This window comes from Malania oleifera, chromosome 6, assembly GCF_029873635.1.
Source record: "Malania oleifera isolate guangnan ecotype guangnan chromosome 6, ASM2987363v1, whole genome shotgun sequence".
Lineage (NCBI taxonomy): Eukaryota > Viridiplantae > Streptophyta > Magnoliopsida > Santalales > Ximeniaceae > Malania > Malania oleifera.
The window spans coordinates 79,071,823-79,082,861 of record NC_080422.1 but is presented as its reverse complement, the minus strand read 5'-3'; the positions used below and the strand labels follow the sequence as shown (position 1 = coordinate 79,082,861).

At 33.7% G+C, this 11,039-nt stretch overlaps 1 protein-coding gene across 1 annotated transcript; it reads right to left on the bottom strand.

Annotated features, from left to right (window-relative positions):
* Window positions 1–4,264: 4,264 nt before the first annotated feature.
* LOC131157390 (E3 ubiquitin protein ligase DRIP1-like) lies at window positions 4,265–9,547 on the bottom strand. Its single transcript, XM_058111500.1, has 6 exons — window positions 9,385–9,547; window positions 6,354–6,438; window positions 5,816–6,243; window positions 5,663–5,710; window positions 5,178–5,250; window positions 4,265–4,568 (listed from the first exon to the last, which is right to left on the bottom strand). Exons 1-6 carry the CDS (start codon window positions 9,420–9,422, stop codon window positions 4,386–4,388), a joined length of 855 nt encoding a protein of 284 aa, XP_057967483.1. The 5' UTR covers window positions 9,423–9,547; the 3' UTR covers window positions 4,265–4,385.
* Between the last annotated feature and the right edge of the window lie 1,492 nt (window positions 9,548–11,039).

Genomic DNA, 11,039 nt, shown 5'->3' with positions numbered 1-11,039 from the left:
TTGATTATTTACTTGAAGCGTAAGAATCAGGATAACCTCACTTGTAATACTTAATTTGTGCCTTGAGAAAATCATTGATTGTTGTTGAAATACATAACTCAATATTGAAATAATTGAAGTTTAAATTTGACTTGTACTTTCAGCATTCATATATATACGTAGGATTGTCGATTGGTATAGTACGTTAGTTGCTTAGTATTTTGTTGTTATTATTGGTGTGAGGTTGTAGTTGGATTAATTTTAAAAGGCTTAAATAAACTGAAATTCTACTAAATAATTTTAAAATACCCAAATGCACCCCCTCTTGGGATTACATCTTTAGTTCAACACCATGCTGCCGTCACCTTGGACACGTGTCACCCACAGGGTGGCCTTCCCCTTATATATATTTTTTATTATTTTTTTGAAAGGTGGGGTGACGTTATGCTAACGTCACCCTGCCACATGTCATCTGCCTACTGGTTTGGAAAAATAGATAGGGATTAAGGACATGGCAAGATCTAGGCCGTCCGAAGAAAACACAGATCAGACGGCTTCAGGTGAAACATGTCGTGTACTAAATACACGGACAATATTGGGCCACGTGTCATCAATTGGTGGTGACATGTGTCTTCTAAACCTACATATAAAAACCTTTTCTTTTCTTTTTTGCCTTTTTTTTTTTTTTTTTGCTTTTCTCCTTCTCAATCTTCTCTTGAACCTTCTTTTTTCTCTTTTTACCTCTTTTCCCTCTCTATCCCTCCACAATGACCTAGCCTCTACAATATTCTAGTTATACCCTCTCCCTGTGCTCTCTTCTTTTGTTCTCTTTCATTTTTGTTCTGGTTCCCCCTCTAGCCCCGGTGATTCTTGAAGGATCAAACCTATGAATGGTTCTTGTTCATGCGACGGCGATGTATACCCCTGGTTGATTTTTGTTTAGTGCAAATGGAGTTTTCTAACGAGATCCTTAGAAGATAGGTGCCCCCTTTCTTGATGTGTGTTTAAATTCGTGATTGTGCATGGATTTATGTCTGGGTATGGGGTTCAAGTGTGTGTTTGATTTTGATGACTAAGCACAAAATTGTGTTGATGTTTGCAATTTGTGTGCCGATCTTGATGATTCATGTGCTTTTCATTCTAGATCCACAATTTGTGTGCTGGTTTGGTTGGAGTTTGAGATTTGTGTGTTGGCTTGTTTTGAATCTAGGGTTCGTGTGATGATTTTTGGGTTTGATTGGATGTTGTGAGTTGAATGGGGTTCAGGGCGAGCTGACTCACCCAAAACCCAGTAGGCTAGGTTTGGGGTTGACTCAAGCAAGTCAACCTAGGGGTTTTGGTTTCAGTAAAAAATGGGCTTGATTTTAGGCTTCTAGGTATTTTAAAAAAGGTGGAAATGTGTTTGAAAAATGTGGACAAATGGGTTGTGGGCTTTGTAACATGTGGGCCTCAGGTGTTTTTTTTTTAAAAAAATAAAGTAAAATGAGGTCAAAGTAATTTTTAGGCCCCATGTGTTTTTAAGGAATTAGGCCTCAACTGCTTTTTTTTTTTAAAAAATAGGGCCCACGAGTTTTTGTTTGTTTTTATTTTTTATTTTTTAAAAAAAGGTCATATGTTTTTCCTTGTTGGCATGGCCAACTGGCATGATTCTTGTTTTTAAAATATTTGGGATGTGGGGGTAAAACAAAATAGTGGGCCACAACCTCGATTCATTTTTAGAACAATTTGGTTGTAGGGGTAAAACAAAACGATGTGCTGCGGGCTCAGTTCATTTTTAAAATATTTGGGCCTCTGGGTTTGGATACTAGTTGGGCTTCGGGGCTTGGTTTTAGTTTGGGCTTCAGAGCTTGCTTTAGTTGGGCTTCTAGGTTTGTTTCAGTTGGGCTTCTAGGTTTTCTTCGGTATGGGCTCCTAGGTTTGTTTCGGTTAAGCTTATGGGTTTATTTTTGTATGGGCTTCTAGGTTTGGTTTCACTATGGGCTTTTGGGTTTCGGGTTCTAATTGGGTTGCAGGTTGGTTTTAGTGTGGGTTCTTGGGTTTTTCTCGATTGGGCTTATGGGTTTGTTTTCTGTATGGGCCTCTAGGGTTTAGGGTTCTAGTTAGGCTGCAGGTTGGTTTTAGTGTGGGTTTTTAGGTTTGGTTTGGCTAGGCTTCTAGGTTTGGTTTCATTATGGTCTTATGGGTTTCTTGTTGGCATAGCCCGCTGGCATGATTCTTGTTTCTAAAATATTTGGGACATGGGGGTAAAACAAAATAGTGGCCGCAACCTTGATTCATTTTTAGAACATTTGGTTTGTAGGGGTAAAACAAATCAATGTGCCGCTGGCTCGGTTCATTTTTAAAATATTTGGGCCTCTGGGTTTGGATATTGGTTGGGCTTCGGGACTTGGTTTTAGTTCGGACTTCAGAGCTTGCTTTAGTTGGGCTTCTAGGTTTGTTTCAGTTGGGCTTCTAGGTTTGCTTCGGTATGGGCTCCTAAGTTTGTTTCGGTTAAGCTTGTGGGTTTATTTCAGTATGGGCTTCTAGGTTGGTTTCAGTATGGGCTTTTGGGTTTCGAGTTCTAGTTGGGCTGTAGGTTGGTTTCAGTGTGGGTTCTTGGGTTTTTCTCGGTTGGGCTTCTGGGTTTGTTTTCTGTATGGGCCTCTAGGGTTTAGGGTTCTAGTTAGACTGCAGGTTGGCTTTAGTGTGGGTTTTTAGGTTTTTTTTTTATGGGCTTCTAGGTTTGGTTTCATTATGGTCTTCTGGGTTCTGTTTCAGTATGGTTTTCTGGTGGCCTTCTAGGTTGCAGGGAAAGCGAGGGGTGCACCTTTGGGTGCTAGCGGTGTGTGCCGTGGGAGTGGTGTGAGGACTTCACCCTTCGGGGTTCCTAAGGTTTTTCCCCTTGATTGTCCCAACCTTTCATTTTTTTTTTTTTAGAGCTCTCTCTCTTTTTTCAATGTGTTTCCCTCTGAATTTCTCTTTAGTGTTTCCCTCTGAATTTCTCTTTAGTCAACTCTTTCTATTGAATTCTCTTTGTATTGAATTCCCTCTCTCTCTCTCTCTCTCTCTCTCTCTCTCTCTCTCTCTCTCTCTCTCTCTCTCTCTCTCTCTCTCTCTCTCTCTCTGTTTGTGTGTGACCCTTCAATTTATAGGGTTAAGTATTAGCTACCTTAGGCAGCCTCCAATCTTACCCTTTTTCATTGTTTCCTTTTAGGCAAAACCCTAGCTGTGTTTTCCTCCCTACATCAACCGATCCCCCCATCCTTGTGATCTTGCTGATTCTCCCCCTAATGAAGAGTTTGGCCGAATATTTTGGGGGGGGGGGGGGGGATACTATTCAAAATCTCTTGATTAATTGCATGATTTATTTTCAAATTTTATTCCTCGCATAGGATTGATCTACCTTTTGTTTTTTGGTGCAGGTATCTTTGGAGGTGTTATAAGATATTCTTGCACTGAATTAGAATTAGAATTTTCTTTGTATTGTATTTTGCATTTGTATCCCCATATGTACCCCTTATGTGTATATCCCCTGTATGTATATCCCTTGTATGTGTATCCCCCCCCCCCCCACCCTATGTATATGGGTACCCTAGCATGTTGATGTAAAAAAAATTATGATTTATTTCTATCAATGGCCTTATGGGACCTATAGTTACCAAATCAAAAGGACTTAATTAACAAGGGCTAAATTTTAAAACAAAAAGGACTCAACAGAATATGGCTCAATTAATCTTAAATATGACTTAACAAAAGGGGCTTAATTTTAAAACAACAAGGACTCAATAATAACAAGGATTTAATTTTAAACACACAATGACTTAATAAAAAAGGACTCAATAACAGGGCTTAATTTTAAAATATGGACTTAATAATAATAAAAAAGAAAGGCTCCATAATAGGGATTCAATTAAAATAACAGGGACTTGATTTCAAACACAGGAAGACTAGATAAGATTTTTCACTAAGGGCCTTCGAATTGCCGAAATACAAAATTGACCCCTCCTTATGTAAATCATCATGTCTTTACGAAGGGTCCCCATGCTAAGAGGAAAAAGAGGCCCAGTTAAAATTGGGGTCTCCACAATAGGCATGAAATAGAATTAGATATAATGAAATCAAATTTATCACTCGATTTTTTCCATACTCTTTATTCAAATATTCATTTCATTTCACTCCTAATTCATCCCATTCTACAAACCAAACCTGATGTAAAGAAAGCCCTATGTATTTGAAAATTTTCATTGCACACAAAGAGAGAGAGAGAGAGAGAGAGAGAGAGAGAGAGAGAGAGAGAGAGAGAGAGTGCAGATCCATATCTAATTGATTCATACTTCAAACCCCAATTATTATAATCGTCTCGAGCAATTCTTAAAGTGCTTTCTAGTTTCCCTGATGATTTGGGTTTGGGTCTATTATTGTGGGCATCACACATGCTCCTCACTTCTCCTATATGTCAACTCCATCACAAAGCTGCTTCCATCACAGGTTCCTTCCCCAGTGCTGATGAGTGCTTTTTCCCCATTTGCCGTAGCCTGTGCCCAAATTTCTACTAGGTTCTGCAAGCTCAGATTTGGCAACAATGGTTGCCCAAAGCACAAGATCTCCACCTACACACAAAGTTATTTTAGTTACATGGAGCCCTTTTAACATAAGAACTTGTTCATACACTTGTACATTAATATATCCTAATTAATGTTAGACACCTTAATAAAATAGATTGGTAGTGGAATGAAATGAAAAATTACATGAAAAAATGTAAAATTATGTAAACCAATTCCATTCCATTTCATCCTAACAAATCATGTGTATGTAGGTGTGGGTTTGTTTCAATTACAGTTATATTAAATAATTCAACTTATGCCCTAATTTATTTTTGCTACATGTATTAAATCAAAGCTTGACATTTTTTGGGACTATTCTATAAATAACATTGAAAAACTTTTATACTCAAGCCATTTTTAGTGGTTACAAGGGTTCTCCTTAAACCATTCTAAAATGAGTTCAAAGATATTTCAAAGTATTCATACATCTAATAATTTTAGGTTTTATTTGTGGCTACTACTAAATTTGGTTCCTTACATGCAAAATCTTCCATTTTCTAGAATTATGACCTTTGGAGATGTTTTTTTTATGCCTAATTACTATTAATAACAATTTAAAAGATATACCAATTAAATCCACATCACTATTGAATCTTCTTTAGTGTTAAAAATTACCTCCGATTCATGTTTAAGGTTGAGCTTCGTCGCCAAGTATTTGCCAATGTAAGATACTGGTAGATTTCCATGCCTGGTAACAAGTGCCAAGTTAGCGATCAGGATTTAGTGATGTCATCTTAAGGCACAAAAATAACAAAAGGGTGTGTTGATGTAAGTATAAATTTCACAAATAAATTATAGAATTATAGGGAGTAACATTTCCATAAATACAATGAAAGTTAGAGCATGCATGTGATGTGGTTTATAATAGATCGATGTACAATATTGTCCCCATGACAAGTAGCAATAATTTTACAAACAACGAGAGAATTTCATTATCAAATTGGTAAAAGTTCAATCCTTAGATGTATAGAATTGATTTTCAAATGGTATAAGTAGAAATGTGTGTGTGATGATGAATCCAACAATTCTAATTCTTAATAGAAATAATTTCATGGCTTATAAAATGCATAAATTCATGTAAGTTCGTATGCATAACCTACTTGGTATGGATATAGCGCTTGGGTATCTGAGGAAGTGCAAGTTCAGCCCTACAAGGAAAAAAAAATTTTTTTTGGATGAGAAAAGTACAAAAGCTAAAATATGTAAAATATTTTGAATATAAAATGGGATAGGAAATGGGTTTCTTCCCTTACTTATCATCACACGCAATGAGAGAAAACCAAATCGAGCGTATAGATACTTTAGAAAGTTCCTTCATATGTGAAGCACTATTACTCTGCTCTCCCGAGTTAATGGCGTTCCCTTCAATAACAAAGGTTGGTTTTGTATTTCCTTCAAATGGGTGGCTTTTTCCAGTATGTCCGATATTCTTGCTTTGACTCATCAAAGACTTACGAATTCTTCTCTTCATGTTTGTTCTCTTCTTTGTCTCCACTTCATATTTTGAATCAAGCATAGAGGTATCCAATAAGTCCTTGTTCAAGTCAATTATATTCTCATCTTGGCATCCTTGTGGCTGTTGGTTTGGACCTACATATGTCCCCTTAAGATAATCCACTAGGTCCATAGGTTTTGATTTAGGGCAAACAACTTGAGAGAGCTCCATCTCATGAGAAATTTTCTAGAAATTTTACAATTAAAAGGTTAAAATATATTTATTTCAAGGAAACTCATAAGCCTTTGCATTTGCACATCATGTTCAAGTTGAAAATGAAACAAAAATTGCCAAACCTGTGTCTCAAAGGCTGGTGATGAATCACATGAGCTGTTGGCCGAAGGACATTGATCCCAACATAAATTCTCCTCCTCAACCAGCCTGTCATCAAGTATTGCTCTTTTAGTTTCCCGTAAAATAGTAGAATTTTGAGCCACACCATTTGCTTTAGGTTCGAACAATAAATATATAAAAATGTTGACTTATTAGTAAAGTTAATGACAATATAGCAAAATATTACAAGAGCTTATAGTCAATACATAACTACACACAATTAATATATAAATATCCCATAACTAACCCATTAATCTATGCCTCATTCTGCAGTATATATTTTCTAGCATCCTAAGATATCATTATATAAATTTTGAACTTCAATAAAAATAAAATAAGAAACATGAACTATTACTTGAACATATATATTTGGCAACTATATAATTCATGTTGAGGTAGAGATCAAAGGTAAGAGATATAGGGAAAGGATTTAATTAAATTCTAACCAAAAACAATGTGGGTAATTTATTAACTTTTTATAAAATTAAAGGAAGATGCGTTACACATTGAATGTGCCTAACAAAAAATTAAAAGAAAAGTAAAACAAAAACGTTTGGGGCAAGGTAAATTATAAGCACAATTTTATCCTTAGTTGTGATAGTCCCAACCCATTTGAGAAGTGGCTTGGAATTATTCTAGGTATCCAATCACATTTGAGATCATTATTATTCTATCTCAAGCCAAAGAAGCAAAAGCTTCATTATGCTAATTTGGAAAAGAAAAAAATAAAAATTAGTACAGTTAAAGATTAATCATTTAAATTAACAATTATCTTAATGCAATGGGAAGTTGAGGAAACTTTGAAGTATTAGATCAATATAGATTTAGCTAATGTTCAAGATTAGATCATAAGATAAGGTACAAAAGGCTGTAGATTGAATTTTTAAAATCGAATATGAATAATTTCGAAGTGAAACATAAATTCATTGAATGTGTAAATGGTCAACTTCCTGCATAGTGAGCATCATAAAATCATCAATCCTCTAATCCGTGTTTATAAGTTAACAATGACTGATAACTAACAAACAAAATCTCAATTAAATGGAGAAAAAAAAGTGAATAAAGCTTAATATTGCAAGTGGTAGAAGCAATGTTGATTGAATTTTAACAATTGAAGTCCAATATGGGTTTGAAGAAGTTTTTTAGTCCATGAGAGGAAGAGAAAGAGCATGTGTACAAGAACTTGTAAGCAATGAAGTTTCGAACATAATATGAAAATGTTAAAAGCTAATGAGTTTGCTTATGGTAGACATGTCGTACTTGTACCGTAAGTAGCATTTTTCTTCTTTATCTTTTGTTTATATTTGTGTGTCACCCTCTGGTGCTCTTTAATGAATTATTTATGTCATAAAAAAATAAAAAATAAAAAGAATTATGTAGGAAAGAACATGAGTGACACATCTTTCCATAAATGTCTCTTGTGATGGCAAGTTAAGAAAAGGTTGAAGCGTCATAATGTTGTTGAGTAATACAATGTTCATTAATAGGGCAATGTATAAAATCATATTGACCATTTAAGAACAAATATGAATAACTTCTAAAGCAAAACTAAAATCAACGAATGCATGAAAGATAAGCTTCCTTCACAATCCACATCACCGCCCTATCCTTGATGTTTTCATAAATCATTTGAATGACAATTAATACGACACATAAAATAAAAAAATATTTATATATAATATCTAAAATAGGAAAATCTTAAATAATCAAAGAAATACAAGTTAATAAAGCTTCACTATGAGGGCCTATAAATCAAATTCGAAGATTATTTGGTTGATGAATTATAACACATTGATTTCAAATTACTCAAATATAACCTGTGGTTGAAGTAGATCTTTGATAAGGTTTCTCACATATGAAGGAAAGTCAAGACGACCTTTCACTGTTGTGTGTGCATCAAGTGTGTGTGTGTGTGTGTGTGTGTGAGAGAGAGAGAGAGAGAGAGAGAGAGAGAGAGAGAGAGAGAGCATTTCGGGCATCTTCTTTGTTTGCTAGTTCTTTTATTCCAAAGGGAGAGTCACAACCAAAGACAATGTGAACAATAAAAAAAAGAAAAAAAAAGTAGTTTTTTGCATATAATAAAAATAATTGGTGAAAGGAACTAAAAACAAAGAATGAAAAATATATACAAAAATATTAACAAAATATTACGATGAAACAAATATTAATGTGAGAATGCCATTGGAGGAATTGAGATAAAAAAATTTACCAATCAATGTGCCAAAAAGGTTTAAGATAAATGAATTGTTACCGATCAATGTGAGAAAAAGGTATAAGATATGCGAATTGAAATATTCGTTCACATTTGTATGAATTGTTTTGGTATTTTTATAATCATATTTTCAAAAGTTACTTAAAAATAGTTCTCCAAAACTATTTTCAAATGTCAAGAATTTTTCTAGAAGCTCCAAAAAAAAAAAAAAAAAAATCTCACAAACATGCTAGTTATAAATCTTTTTAAAGATTATTTTCAAGTCTTCATGTATATTTCATAAAAAATCAATAAGAGCTTCTCACGCTTAAGTAAAAACATATTTGTTCTACATATACGAAGATGAAGTATTAACTAATAAACATGACTAGCTTAGAAAAAAATTTGCTACATTTTCTCAAAATTAAATAGTTAATGCAATAAAAACAGGAGGTATTAACTAATAAAGATCATGCTTAGTACACCTTACCATAAATGACTTACAGCTATTGGAAGCAAATGAAAAATTGAAGTATCAAACCATTTCACAATCATGAAATATTATATCAAAATATGTGTACAAAAACATAAAATAGGAAAAATATTGAAGCAAACACAAAACAATTAATCTGTATCCATAAATTACCTTGAGAAAAATTAAATGCATTTATAGATGTTTTACATACAAATTCTCAATAAATTCAACACATACAAATTAATAAAACTTAACTTCTAGATGTTGTAATTCATATAACTCTTTGATTAAATGGTAAGATTAAAAGAAACGAATCAAAATGTATAACCTGAGGTTGAAGGATGTTTGAGAAGCTTCTTGACTCATGATGGCCAAAATTATTGAGGGAGAGAGATAGAACTGGGGCTGGGCGAGGGGGAGAGAGAGAGAGAGAGAAAGAGGGATCAGGAGGAGGAGGAGGAGGAGGAGAGTATAAATACAATGATGGCAGTTAAATAGCCTGTAAATTATTATTATTATTATTATTTTTACTAAAAGTGGGCTACACCTCTTTTTATTTAAATAGCTTGTAAAATTAAAGAAGTAAAAAAAAAAATGATGATAGTGGATTGTGTAGTTATGTTTCCTGAATTTTTATTTGCCTAGCTTGTAAAAAATTATCCTTATTTTTTGGCTTTAAAAAAATATTTTTTTAAACAAAATTCACAAGATATATATATATATATATATATATATATATATATTTATTTATATAAACAAACACACTCACAAAACATGATTGTTATAAGTTTTTTATTTTTTTCATATGTTTCCGAGCCCCACAGGTTTGCATTAAATATTTCTTTTTAAAACAAAAATTTTTAAAAATACTTTTGCAGTATTTCAATTTTAAAATTGCATCATTTAAAGAAATTTTGTCTCAACTTGAATGTGAGTTTCGTTTGACTTTGTTGTCTTGTGTATGGTACCATGCACCAAAAAAATCTCTATTAATGCTCAAAATGATGCTCTTCATATTAGCTGGCGTACATGCAATAGGATCACTCAATAACTATGGTTGTAGTGTGTGACAACTAATAGACTAGAAGACCAATTTCGATTACAGTTCACCAAACTTAGCCTCAAATGGGTTCCTGCAAGCTAAAATGTGTCGAACATAGTGTATAGTACATTTGGGTCTAGCCTAACCCAAATACAATATTGTGCACATTCATTATACGGCTATAAATGAATTTGCTGTATATTTCTCAATTTTCCCTTATAAGATTACATTTGGTAATTATCAATGCTACCCTTAGAATGTTAAAATTAGTGCCTTGAATTTGTATTTTTGTGTGAGTATTAATAAAACTTAATATAATTTTATACTACATGTCATTTTAAGTAACATAAACCTAAATTTTAGATTCGGGTTTAAAGTTCTCCTGTATGTACAAATACCACCATGAGAATAAACAAGACCATTAAAGTATTAAAGTTCACTCACAACAAGGAAAGTCATCAAACTTTGTCAAAAAACTAATTGAGTCATTCTAGAGAAGTTTTCATTCTTGAACATAGTTAGAAGCATATGTTGGATGGGATTTGTCTTAGTTTGTTGGACTAGTTGGATGGTCGAAACAAATAGTCAATCGAAAGATTCATTCTTCCTATTTATACCGAATCAAGTTTCTTCTTCAACTTCAAGAGGATTGTTGGGAAAGCTACTAAGTTCAAGCACAATGACCAAGGCCCATGTTTGATTACTTGGACATCTCCTGAATATAACTGTATCAACATCAATACTGATGGAAGCTTTATTATTAGTCCAAGAGCTGCTAAGGTTGGGGTATTCTATAAGATCATTATGGGTAGTAGATTACAGGCTTCTCTTTACATATTGGGTGTCACAAATATATGTGCTTTGCTTTGGGGTATTTTTAGTGGCCTATAACTTGCTTGGAATTTGGGTTGTCAAAAAATTATTCTTGAATCAAATTTGCA

Excerpts from the sequence above, each read along its gene's own strand:
- LOC131157390 (XM_058111500.1), bottom strand. The coding sequence starts at position 9,422 with ATGAGTCAAGAAGCTTCTCAAACATCCTTCAACCTCAG. Across the intron at positions 6,439-9,384 it reads CAAACATCCTTCAACCTCAG|GCTGGTTGAGGAGGAGAATT; the intron begins GTTATACATTTT and ends ACTTGATGACAG. Across the intron at positions 6,244-6,353 it reads CACCAGCCTTTGAGACACAG|AAAATTTCTCATGAGATGGA; the intron begins GTTTGGCAATTT and ends TAAAATTTCTAG.